The sequence below is a fragment of the Melitaea cinxia genome, chromosome 8 (assembly GCF_905220565.1).
Source record: "Melitaea cinxia chromosome 8, ilMelCinx1.1, whole genome shotgun sequence".
NCBI classification, from domain to species: Eukaryota; Metazoa; Arthropoda; class Insecta; order Lepidoptera; family Nymphalidae; genus Melitaea; species Melitaea cinxia.
In genome coordinates this window covers 2,208,898-2,222,903 of record NC_059401.1, presented here as the reverse complement: position 1 = coordinate 2,222,903, position 14,006 = coordinate 2,208,898, and the positions used below count along the sequence as shown (strand labels likewise).

The 14,006-nt window shown below is 32.9% G+C and overlaps 1 protein-coding gene across 1 annotated transcript in view; it reads left to right on the top strand.

The window, feature by feature from the left end:
• The first annotated feature begins 524 nt into the window (after positions 1–524).
• Positions 525–14,006, top strand: part of LOC123656091 (protein dachsous) — a 25,638-nt gene continuing 12,156 nt past the window's right edge. Inside the window, exons 1-5 of the mRNA XM_045591814.1 lie at positions 525–699; positions 2,222–2,689; positions 5,936–5,944; positions 12,666–12,841; positions 13,396–13,625. Of these exons, the coding sequence (XP_045447770.1) occupies positions 525–699; positions 2,222–2,689; positions 5,936–5,944; positions 12,666–12,841; positions 13,396–13,625 (1,058 nt within the window). The remainder of the gene's footprint in view (positions 700–2,221; positions 2,690–5,935; positions 5,945–12,665; positions 12,842–13,395; positions 13,626–14,006) is intronic.

Sequence of the window (14,006 nt, the reverse complement as noted above, 5' to 3'; positions counted from 1 at the left end):
GTTAAGCCGTTAATCCCGGTTGTTATCATGTACACCTGATAGCGATCGTTACTCATAGTAGGGATATCCGCCAACCCGCATTGGAGCAGCGTGGTGGATTAAGCTCTGATCCTTCTCCTACATGGGGAAAGAGGCCTATGCCCAGTAGTGGGATATTACAGGCTGAAGCGTAGTAAACCATACTAACCTTACTTGGAATAAAGATGTTTTTGTAACCATTGGATTATACACACTAATGTAAACATAAATAACTTGCATAAAATTGTACTAAAATCAAAATAATTTTATTCAAATAGGCTTCAAAAGCACCTTTCAATCGTCTTATTACAGATTAAAATATTAACTATCGTTAAAAGTGAAGCTACCGTCGATTCGGTATGTAGATTCTGCAGAGAAGAATCGGCATAAATCTGCAGTTACTTTTTTGAAAAAAAAATTAACACTTTTGATACATGTGTTGTACTAACTGGTATTTTACTAATTAAGTTATTGTGATAATTTTCAACATGTGTTTTTCTTTCCAGATGTCAGCAATTGATCCGGACTGCGGAGTGAATGCTATCGTCAACTACACCCTGGGAGACGGAGTGACCCAGCAGTTCTCCGTGCGAGCTGATACAGGGGATCTGTGTGTCTCTGGACCATTGGACCATGAAACCAATAGTGATTTTGAGTTTCCCGTTATTGCTACTGATCGAGGTAATATATTTTTTTATATATTTAGTGCTTAATGTTAAAATCGTTTATTTGTTACTTTTTTAAATTGTGCTATCTATGTTTTATTTTATTCATCAAGCCAACTAATTAGCAAATTGTAATAAATTCCACACTTCATGGCACTGAAAACCGTAAACAGCCCAAATGTATCATTCATCTTTACTCTTGAGGGTAGGAATTCGAGTAATTTTTCCGTCAAACGCCAAAGTGTCTTCAAGTAACTGCACATTATTAATATCTAGAATACTTTTATAACAATAATTTGTTTTCCTCTGCCTCAGCTGTTGACTTGTTTTGCAAAATAAGAAAAAGTAAAAAAAAATACATAAATAAAAACAGTATATGACAATCCACAACTCTTCCTATATCCTACACATTAAAAAACCCACACTCACACACCAAAAAAAGCAAGCAATAAAACATTAAAAACGCACTTTAAACTGGCGTAATATCACCCCGAGCGGACTATATCGCATTACTCATAGTACTTAAGAACAATGAATGGTCATTGTTGATTTTTTGTGTCCTCCCATTCGTTATCAATTGGAAGCAATAAGTTTAGTAGTGACAGAGTGTATAGCTATGCATATATGGCTTGAAATAAAGCACCGGCGTATTGGAGAAGGTATAAATTCCGCAAATGTCGACTCTTGTCGTACAGCTGATTTATGGGGCGAGAAAACAGAACTATTACTTGCGTTTTTATACCGAGCGGCGACTTTGTATTTCGCTGACGGGAATTTCGGTAGTTATATCGTATTTTGATAGTGAAAACGATTTTTGTTTTGTTTATAGTTTGTTTGGTGTAATTAAAGTTGTGTGGTGGGTAAAAAGTATCTAGCTGTATTTTTCTTGGTCTCGTTTGGCAGGCTTTTGATTTATATATCCTTCATGTTTCGTTTAATAAGCCTAAATTTTACTTACAAAGTTGGACTAATTGGTGATTCATAATTAATATACATAATTATTCTAAGTACTTAGAATAATTGTATTGAAATACGATTTAATTTCTATTAGTTTCTCAATTCGAGATATCCCAAGAGTGGTACCATAAGGAAACCAAGATGATGATTGCATCCCAGATAAGTCGAGGGGAACCTTCGAAAATCGTGGTGGCGACTAGTGCGTTAGTTAATTTTTTTCGTCTACTTACTTTATATTACTTGTCGATATAATTTTAATTGAAGTTGGTTTTATTCGTTTGCTAGCAACAACAATTTTTTTTAAGCGAATTTTTAAATCTCTCTCATCTAGAGTCGTTAATCAGCAAAACATTATTTTCCCATCCTGTTCGAATATAATGTAAGACCATGTTCTGTTCGGAGTTATTTGCACCACAATATAAAAAAAAAAAACATTACGAAGTATAGCGGACATCATTTTATTATCGCAAACATGTAACGAAAACGCGTTGACATCCGCATAAATCAACCGGCTGTCAATTAAACATAGTATTACAACAATACACAGACAATCAAGAGACCAATTATTTATTTATTCGCAGGGGGCCTGTCGACGACCGCAATGGTGAAGATTCAACTCCTCGATATAAACGACAACGTTCCGGCCTTCACTGTGAAAGATTACGACGTTTCTCTGAAGGAGGGTAGGATATCGAGCAGCGAACCGATAGTAGCCGTGTCCGCTAGTGACGCTGATTCTGGAAGATTCGGAACTATTACGTACAGAATCGTGAACGGAAACGATAATGACGTTTTCCGTATAGATAGAAGTACAGGAGAAATATTCGTTACGAAGCCAGCTCTGATTCAAGCGAACGGGAAGTTTGATTTGGAAATATCAGCGACTGATGGCGGTGGTCTGGCCGCGCCGCAAGGGGCTACAGTGCACGTGAACGTGATGCCTGCTGGGGTCGGTTCAGCATTGTTCGATAAACCAAGATACAATTTTCGTGTACGAGAAGACGTGAGAAGCGGTACCATTGTTGGCAGCATTAAAGCTACATCTGGAGGTGAGTTCATATATTAAAATTATAAACCTAATATTGATTGACATTTGAATAATAATTAATTTCAAATAATAGATGCCACATATCAAGCAAATGATAAAGATTTACACGAATGTCTATTAATGATCGAACAAGATATTGTGACAAAAGATAAAATAAGATACAATTATTCCCTTATAGATTTATAACCACAATGCATTTCGATAACATTCTTTGAATAGAAAGCACCATAAGCAAACACGACAGACGTTTGGGATTACATACAAAGAAAATCACTTAGAGACTGAGTAAATATTAATGCTAGAATACTGAGGACTACTGGGGAATCGAGTTACATTATAGCTTCATTTTGCTTCGCAACAAATTTATTGAATTCGTGACAATTTTAGTTCTACCTAAGGTAAAGGCGGTGGCGAAAAGATAGACTATCTTGTTAGGTAGAGTACAATGACGATCAACGACATCAGCTGTAATACAATAAACGGTACGCTTGGCAGTGATATGTTAGCAGATTATTATAAAATTATTTGGGAACAAAATATCAAAGAGATAACATTCATAGTGTATTATTACCAGTTTAGTAACTTTTTTTTAATGCTTTGAAGCGATTTCTTAAATCAATGTCACATTATAAATTTGAAGATTTTATGTTTTTGTTAAAGCTCACTTCTGTTCCAAAATAGCATGATATTGTTTGATATTTAAATCCTATAATAGATTAATTATTACGTTTCGTAAAAAAAGAAACAGTTAAATATTATAGATTGTAATAAAAAAACCTCTCTTCACTTGTTTTTGTTTACACTTTAAATCCTATGTTACGTAAACCATCAAGCACTAAAAATATATCCTTGAAAATCATTTCGAAATATTGTTACGTGGAATTTGGTGTCCGAAATAAATAATTTAATACAACTTTAAAACTCGATTGGAGATCTGTATATCTTCTCTAACGTCTTTCTCCCCATTATACCACACTTCAAACGACATATCTAAACACAAAATACATAATCGGCCTTTGTCTAAAGGGGAATCACGACCAGGTGATGAGTAGTCGTCGTTTCCCGGCTTCCACCTCTTTTATATGACTCTTTATACTTTCTAATATCAGAATAACTTTGTATTGTAATCATCGACACTGGAAACGGTTATAAATATATTGAAATTACGATATTTGTATTCTCCAAGCGATATCAACGGTTTAATTTCGATTTAACGTCGATTTTATCTCGTGATGAGAAATATTTTCGGATCGATAAAAGAATTCTTTTTATTTTCATGTGGCCTGTCTTTAAAATGCTTTTGTTTTTGTCTTAAAACCTCTTTTTATATTTAAAAAAAATTATAAAATATTATCTACCAGCCGAGTAACCCAAACATTATCTATAATCATAAATAAATTATGATATCGTGTGAAATGAAAAAGCCTGAAAACATTTTCGTTTTCTGTTAGTAAAACTATTTAAAAAATGCCTTTCAAAACGCTTATATTTTACATGAAATTACAGACAATATAAGCCGAATGTAATAGATTACACAGATAAAATAAAACTTGCAGAATCTTTGTGAGAGCGTAGAGTTGTCAGTGACACAGATGCGGTATATTCCATCTAGCAATCACAACAATGTAATGTTTTGTAACATAATTGCCGATGAGTGTATGTAATTTAAGCTCAATTAATCGAAAGGAATTATTGTTAATATGCATGGAATCCCAACGATCGGGTCCGGTGTAACTAAAACGAGTAAAAAAATTCACGCGATGGTTTTAATGGCTCACCGTATGATTTGCTTTCGAATTTCATTCGATTCTACGTCTTACGTTATTAAGTTTTTTTTTTATTTCTTTTTATGATAATATTTAAATTTTATTGTGTCATTAAATTTTATCGTGATACATATTTTTATGTAACGTATTATAGTGGTTTAACGTGATCCTTTTCAATAGTTTAAATGAATATTAAATTTTATGGAAGCATCGTTTCTAAATCAAAATCCAACATAAACTGCGATCGCCGTATCACTCGGCGTTGCGTTGGGTTTCACTAATATTTATACAACTAGACTTTCCGTACGACTGTATCTTACACCGTAACGTAACCGAAGTGTATTTTATATTCAATTTTTTTAAGTAAAAAAATATATTGCAAAAGTTAATTAGAAATACAATGCCAGAATAAGACCAAATTTGAAATAACATATTTGTAATATTTTTTCTTGTCTCTGGTAACTGTTTATTTTTTTTTTTAAATAAGAAGAAGAAGAAGAAAGTGACATTGGCCTAGTTTTTAGTCGGTATCAAAAAGGTTGAAATAGAACTATACGTCAAAGTAAATCTGTACATAATTTTTTTTTCACTCAGTCAAATAATTAATACAAAATTAAGTCTAAATTAAAATTTACTCCATTTATACATGTTACAAAATCACTTACACGTTATCATTGTAAAATAACGTATCATACAAAAAATTATATACTTATATGATAATATAATATATGATACAGAAAACAGTTTATATGTACATAGGAACATAACATAGAAATAAGCAAAAAGCTAAACAATCATAAAACTAGAAATACAAAAATATTTCAGCCGCCGCAGTACTAGCCGCCCGGACAGACTTCGTTCAATCAAAAGTTGATAGCAAACATTTTTTAATTTTTTTTTTAGAATGAAAACTTCCGTGGGCCTTAAGAAACATACAAAAAAATTAATTAGCTGAATCGGTCGAGCCATTCTCGAGTTATGCGCTTAGCAACATTCATTTTTATATTTGTATAGATTTACATCAGCTCATCAACAGTACGGTGTAAGAGAGATCTACTCTACCCAAGCCACGTTTATTCTGTTGTGAGTCGAGGGCCCGTAAATCACTGAATTGCGAACTCCACCGTTATATTACCTACGGAGCACTTGTCCCTGGGAATTCCACGGCAGACCATTGTTGTCTCAGACGAGGGCATATATTAGACGTGGCATCGGAATATTTAGGACGGGAACTCTCGCCGACCTCCCGTGTAAATTTTATTATACCGACGGTTTAGTAAGAAATTTGTGATAGTAAGTCTACTAGTCTGAATGAAAGGTTTATAAAATGATTTTGTGATTATCGGTAGATGTAACTAATGCTATGTTATGAATTGTTGAAATTTTTTTTCTTGTAATTTAATTAAAATATTTTAAATATAAAAAGGTTTGTGGCGGTTGCGCTGACGGTTGCGGGTTCGATCCCATTATTGACCATACAGATGTTTGTCGTGGTATGGATGTTTGTACAGTCCTTGTGGGTTTTCCCACCGCGCCTCGAAGAGCACGCTAAGCCGTTGGTCCCGGTTGTTATCATATACACTGATATACAATTCTCTTGAGATTAATTTTTTGAGACTATTAATATTATAAAGAACTGACGGCAACATTTTTTGTATTTTATGTATTTTTTGTCTTCTTTTATTTCTGATTATTGAGCGGAATGTCTGCAAGGCATAGGCCGATTTACGTTTACGCCACTTCTGATGTTTGAACTCTAAGTGTATTTCAGATTCCCGCGTTTAAGATTCATAGTTTAGCTTGCGTGTATCGGTGTACGCCTTTCCTTTGAGCTATTTTATAAACTGACGTTTCTTTATGCGAATAGATCACCAAGAGTTTGTATTTTAACGTTGATATCACTAGCTGTAGTGTTTCGGAGTATTTGCATAACTCACTCAATATAAGGTTATCTAATAAAGAAAATAGTCCTAGATATATACAATTTTAATCATTAATTGTATTATTACATAAATATATGCATACACGTTTTGCTGATATTTTTGTTAAAGTTGACAAATCTTTCTTTTATATAAACTGACTAAAATTATATTTTTCGCCAACGAAAAAAAAACGACTTATTTTATAGATCAGTAATACAACGTAGGTAGATGAAAAAATAGTCAAATAAATACCCATTATTGTAGATAATTTAAAAAAATACTCGTCAGGTCTCCACTAAATTCAAAAGGGACCACAAAAAAAGAACCACATTTTGATAAAAAAAAAAAAAAAAAATCGAAATCGGTCCACCCAGCAAAAAGTTATGAGGTAACAAATGAATTTGAAATTTAAAATTATTTTTACAAAGACAAACAGCTATTATGTATACATATCCGATTAAAATACATAAGGCCATATTTTTCGTTTTGTTTTCAAATATCAAGTTCCCAATTATTTACTAGATTTATAAAAGCAAAAAAAATATGTTATAACTTTGATCAAAGTCACTAATATCGAATGTGGACTCGTAAAGCTTCTCATAATAAATTTAAGAAACAAAGTAACAGGCCTAAATAGACAAATCGTGATGAAAAGTACTTGTTTCTCAGGGAATCGAAGACGTGTATCGTCTCTTTGTTAATGTTATTTATATACAAACTACTATTATATTGTCATTTGTCACGTTAAGTAGGGTCGATGGAAATGAATTGAGGAGAATAAATAATTTAGATAGAGTATTTATGAGGTAATTTAATTTTAAATACTTCCCTTAATCCGTTAGTCAAATCATTTGTAAGTCATAGCTCGTAAGGTTTAGACTTTTATAGCATAAAATCGTGTTAATATAAGAATTTAAAAAACTTAATTTTCTTTTTGTTCGAAAATAGAACATTTAGACTGTTTTAACTGTAATTTTTTGAATTATTAAAACATATTTATGACACGCATTTAACAAAATGACCAAAAATATTTCTTAAATATAATAAATAATTAAAAACAAAACAATACAATACACGGCAATGATATCAATAAATTTTTAAGCAATTAACCCTCGATCTGTGGAAGCAATATTGCAAATCAAATCTTTAGATGGAGAAGATAGTGGTTAAAAATAATACAGTAATGTATTGCGTGTGACGTGGTACAAGGAAACGCACTGATAAAATAATATTAACGAATTTATTTAAATACTAATTGATGTAATAAAAAAGTATATTGGATTGTTTTATTGTAAGTTTAAAATTTTAAGTGTGAATTATTTTAAAATTTCGAAACTAAAAACTTAATATTCAGTTCTAAGCACATTTATAAAGGAATCGTATTTATTGAAACAGTAATATTAACATATTGTACGTTTGTATAGAAATATTTTATTTCTTACTATCTGTGCTCGCGACTTCGTCCGTGTTGAAATTAACAAAAAAAGTTATTGTTCAGTTCGCAGAGTTATAAAATAAATAAATTTCTAAAATAAAAGTGGTCTAAGTTACTCCTTACTACATCAGCTATACACCAGTGAAAGTCCCGTCAAAATCGGTCCAGCCGTTTCAGAGATTAGCCGGAACAAACAGACATACAGACAGACAAAAATAGTAAAAATGTTATTTTTGTATATGTATCGTGTATATCCATATGCATTTAGTAAAAATCGGTTACTTACTTTAATATTACAAATAGACATTCCAATTTTATTTATTTGTATAGATAATAAAAAAAGTCTTCGAATAGTGTCCAAAGGTAAGTGCTGGCTTATAAAAATTAACCACAGATTGGATGTATGCACTTGGCCGTATCAAATTAAAAGTAATGTACATATATATCTTCTTAGGTCAATACGGAGTCAACAAAATAATTATTTAATATACAAGCTGTTATTAAGTATTCTTACACCACAAAATGTTAGGAATATATTTATATAATGAAAAAAAAAAAATACTAACCTATTAACGCTAAAGTGTTAAGACTCAGACCACACGAACTGACGGACAGTGCAGCTCAGAGTTTAATTAGAAAGAGCACCATAATATTGAACACCATTGCCCAAACGCACGCCCCCGTCAGATTTATAGCTAACTCGCCTGGAGATAAATGTCCATTAATTAAAAAAATGTAATTTAATGAGCTCGGACAGGCGAGCCAAGTGTTATGATTGCCTCAACTGTAACAATGTTTAACAGTTACAGATTAGACTAACGAATGTTTGAGGTTATTTTTTTTTACTATGGGAATCTAAAAGATTTCTTTCGAATTATTAAATTTTCGAAAGTAAATCCTAAGTTGATGTACAATATGATAATTCTTAAGTTGGCCAAAAAAGCATTACATTTTTTTTTTATAAAAAATAGAAATAATTAATAATAATTTTTTTTCTAATTAATAATAGTAAATTTATTTTCTGGCGTGAACTTGGGGAGGATTATGTCTAGTGCACTGACTGCAATAGGCTGAACTGAGTGACTGACTGACAATTTTTTTTAAAAACAAAAAAATAATATTATCTATTATTTTCTTAATTATTTTATCCTCTTGAAAATCTGCAGTTGAGAAAAATGGCGGGTTAAACTGTAACCCGTCTCTTAGAGAGCAATGGGATATTTTCAAGTTGTGTCAATTTTGTATATGATTTAATAAAGACAAAAATTTGTTTACTAGTCTAACACATTGGAACCGAACTCTACCGCTTTCCCCATCACCTTTTCAGATATTGAGACAGTTTCCTAACACTCAACAATTGGAATCACATAAACAATCTAATTTTACAACCAAAACTAATTATGATTTATCTTAGAAAATATCACTAATAAAATTAAAGTTACGCAAACTGATAATTTAATGAACGCGTGTGTGGTCCCGCTTTATTCAATCGAATATTGATTGGACACAGATTTAGTTAGTCTAAAACAGTTACATATTAAAATTAAATAAGATATTAAATTATATCGCCATAGAACCTTGTACTTGCAGATCTTTGGAATACTTGATTTTGATATTAAGATACTAATAATGATCATTCTGAGTAACAGAAATTTCCTCAACCTTGAGTTTGAGCTGAGCAGATAAATTTGTATAAATATTTTTTTCTATTCTATATTTGTCCATAGTAGTATTCCAAGTGTGTTAAGGAGAGCACCTAAAGTTATATCCCTATTGTTGTTGGCAGCGCACTTGTGATGTTGCAGTCGTTCAAAATTTCGGAAGAACTTTAAATGAAATTTGCATTAGGTAAATCACAATCGTCGACGCCGTGTTGGCGCAACGGTTATAGCCATGGATTGTACCTGTTTCGCTGGCGGTTGCGGGTTCGATCCCCGCACATGACAAACATATGTATTGGCCATACAGGTGTTTGCCGTGGTCTGGGTGTTTGTGCAGTTATTGTGGATCTCACCACCGTGCCTCGGAGAGCACGTTAAGCCGTCGGTCCCGGTTGTTATCATGTACACCTGATAGCGATCGTTACTCATAGTAGGGAATATATCCGCCAACCCGCATTGGAGCAGCGTGGTGGATTAAGCTCTGATCCTTTTCCTATATGGAGAAAGAGGCCTATGCCCAGTAGTGGGATATTACAGGCTGAAGTGTAAATCACAATCTAAAATATTAATATAACATATTCAATTTGGTTTAATTATCTTCAAAAATTAATTTGACATGTTACATCAAACGGGAGAAGAAGATTAAACTATAATAATACCTCAGATGTCTATGAATGTTCTAACGTGTGCCGTTGAGCGTCAATATATATTTTTTTTATTTCTCAAAAAATAAAAATGTGGTTCACGCTTTCTTGCAATGCGACACGACTGAAAATTTGAAATTCAATCCCGAGAAATCCAAGGATACGGTCGGATTGGAGTCGAACGCGCCCGAGCAACCGAATAAATTCAACCTCCATCCGAGGTCAACAAACCGAACCCTCAACGACACTTTTTGCCTGGAAATTTCTATACTTCTTTTTTGAACACCAGCTCAATTATTTTCAACTTTTTAGCCGACGTTATTTGGGCGGACTGGAACTGAAATTGTTTACACGATTTATGTGTTAAAATGCTTAGTGTTTAACTGTTTACTTGAGACATCCACGACGGTCGCGAATCGTCATCAGAAACAAATTGGTTGATAATGGCTACAATTGTTAAAAACAATTAAGTTCTTCATTCGAGAAAAAATGTTGGTTTTTTTTTCGTTTTCGAATGGTAAACGTTTTAGAATAAAATTTACTAAAGGTAGTACAATTAAAGAAATAGTATCTCATTTACGTTTTTCGATTGTACGTTTAAAAAGGCCAGCTGATTTCCGATAAGCGTCATAAATGAGCCAAGCTTTCTCGATCCCAATGCCCTTTAGAGATAATCGAACTTTCAGATAATTAATTCATTAAACTCAAATCGAAAATCGAATAATTCGCATAGAAGATCTTTACAACTCTTAATTGAAGCCAAATGTAGTCTCGTGAGCGAGATAATCGCGGGTCCATTAATGATTTCAATTTAGAAGGGCATTTGTGAATATATTTTGAAAGAGGACAAGTATACCACATTAGACTAATGAATTGTTTTGAGTGTCAGACAAAAGGTTAAACACACCTGTCTGTTAACTTATAAATATTAGTTAGAAAGGCTTCTTGAAAACCTCATATCGTTTTAAACGTAAATTAATCTTTATTATAAATTGACAGGCTTATTTTGATAAATTATTTCTTGTTCTGCAATAAAAACCACATGAATATAACAAGACTTAAGATTCATGTATATATTACGATATACATATATAAAACAGCATTTTCCTCGGATTTATCGTCCACATAGTTTTTAATAATGAGATCCTATAAACGCTCATCTTCCGACATTATGTATTATACTGGAAACCTATTGAAACCACCACGAATGCCGTAAATTTTCAATTCAAAAACAAACATAACATTGAAGCCGCGCCGTAAAATCTTCGAAAATAAGACAATCGCATCACAGACTGTATAAAGAGGAAGGGACAAAGGGAGGACGCGGGAGTGCCGCAGGGGGACGTGAACCAGTTACAGAAACAAAGACTGCCCGGCACGTCGTCGGATAAGACCGTATATCAATCTCATTGCGTCAACTGTCCTGCCGAAAACGAACAGCGAAAAAACGCACCAGCAAAAAGAGGCTGAGCGGAAAAAATATACGACATTGAATCGCTTATACTGTGAGAAGTGCCAATTAAATTTTGATAGATATAAAGCGGTTTTCGACTGTCGTTCAGTTTGGCTTCTGTAAATAGATTTTTGGAGTATTTATTTCTTAAATTGTCACGTTTGATCATTAAGAGAGTTTATAGCAATGCTGCAAATTGACGTATTTCAAGACGAAAACGTATTTTTAATTCGTGCTCCGCTAGTCCATCGATCTCAGTAATTCTGTCGAGTCATTTTGACAATGTTTTCTTATGTCAATTATTATTAATATCGCTTGACTTGTATGGATTCGCATGTGTGTGTAACTGACGTTTATTATTGATTTAAGTTTTTGTATAATTAAAACAATTTACTATTCCACTTGAGCTGAAACGGCTTATAAATATATCGCTGCTGAACAAGGGCTTATTCTCCAGCCTACGCTAAACTATCATTAGCGCTTAACTGATAGTTTCACTACTAAGAAAAGCGTCTTTACTTGTTCTCCAAGGAAACCGTGTGAATTAACTAAGAAACCAAAAATTACGGTGTCATAATAGTTTTATTTTTATTTCAAAATAGTAGCAGTTAATGTTAAATAATTAGCCTTAGTTTCAGAAAATTGAATTAAGTTTTTTCAAATTGCTTTATAACTTCTTTCTTAAACATGTATGTATAAATGTCCTTTAAGCGATCGTAAATCGTCCATTGTTTTGAAGTATACCACCTGGGACCTAATTAACCACGTATCTCAAATATTCCGTCCATTATCAAGCAACAAAGTTAGTGCATACTTTCAGCTTGCTTAAAGCTTTCGATGACTTCATTGTTCTATAATTGTCTTGCTAATAAAACATTTGATGTTTCAATTAATTCCTTAACTGATTTGAGAATAAACGTGTGTATAATAAATGATAAATTTCTTCTTGACAGTGGTTTTGTTCTCATATAGTGTTTTTTTTTTTTTTTCGTTAAATAAGCTTTTATAGACCTAACAATTTTTTTGTTGTTGATATTCTCAATTTGTAACATTATTGTTTGCGTAATTTTATAAATTTATTTTTTATTGTTAACAGGAAAGCAACTAGTTCGGTACAGTATCGTGTCTGGTGATGTGGATAATCGTTTCACTATCGAACCCCACACCGGTGCCATCAGGACTTCAGGCCAGCTGGACAGGGAGACTACGCCTTCATACTTATTAAACATCAAAGCTGCTACTGGCAACCCAGCGAGCTATGATCAGACACAGGTACCATTTTATACCTTAATAAATTTTATAGCGATTGATATTTACAAAAAACTTATCATAAATTTAACAGCCGATGTGGTGTAGTGGTGCATGTAGGCGCCTAAAACGCCGAAACTTCGCAGGTTCGATTCCCGCTCGGGATGGATATATATTTGTATAAATATTTCTTTCTGGTTTGGATGTCTGTCCCTATGGGTCTCTTTACCGTGCCTCGGAGAGCACGTTAAGCCGTCGGTCTCGCTTAATATCATAAATACCACATAGATATCGTTACTACTCATAGTAGAGAATATATCCGTCAACCCGCAGTGGAGCTGTGTGGTGGATTACGTTCCAATCTTTCTCCTACGCGAAGAAAGGGGCATATGCCCAGCATTAGGATATTACAGGATGGATCGTTATCATTAATTTAACCCTTTATTTAATTTTGTACAGTAATATAAATCATGTAAGAATAAAATTATACTTTTCCACGTCAATTTACTCTAGATATGATCACATTTTTCTTCATTTTTTTTTTTGCAAAAATTTTCCTAAACAATTACTTTTTGCAGGTTCAAATAACGTTAGAAGATGTAAACGACAATGCACCAGAATTCGGTACATCATCAGTAAGGGTATCTGTAGCTGAATCAGCGGCAATCGGCTCTGTGGTGTACGCTGCAAGAGCGACTGATGAAGATGGGGGGAAGAATGGTCAGATAACCTACCACCTGGTCTCTGCTACTGGACCACCAAACACTTTCGCTGTGAGCCCTCAGCACGGATTAGTTACGTTATTGAGGTAATATATACCGATTTTGACCAGTTTTAATATACGAATTGAATTTCTATATGTTGAGAGAAATATGAAATGTAAGTCTTCATTATACAAATGACTATCTTGCAAAATAGACAAAATATGCTGGTATCATTATACTTTTAAAATTTATCTTTTTCACCCCTATTTTGCACTGTTTTCTTAACGTTATTAAAATACATAATTAAACGTCTCGTACGTATTAGTGACGTAGAATGTAGGCGTTCGTGTACAAGTACCTACCTACCTATCCACCGATTGGACAGTGATTAATTTATCTTTCTTAGAATTTTATACCATGTTTTGTACTATAATTATATTAAACATTTTTAATATATATAATATGTTTTATTTCTTCCTTATTAA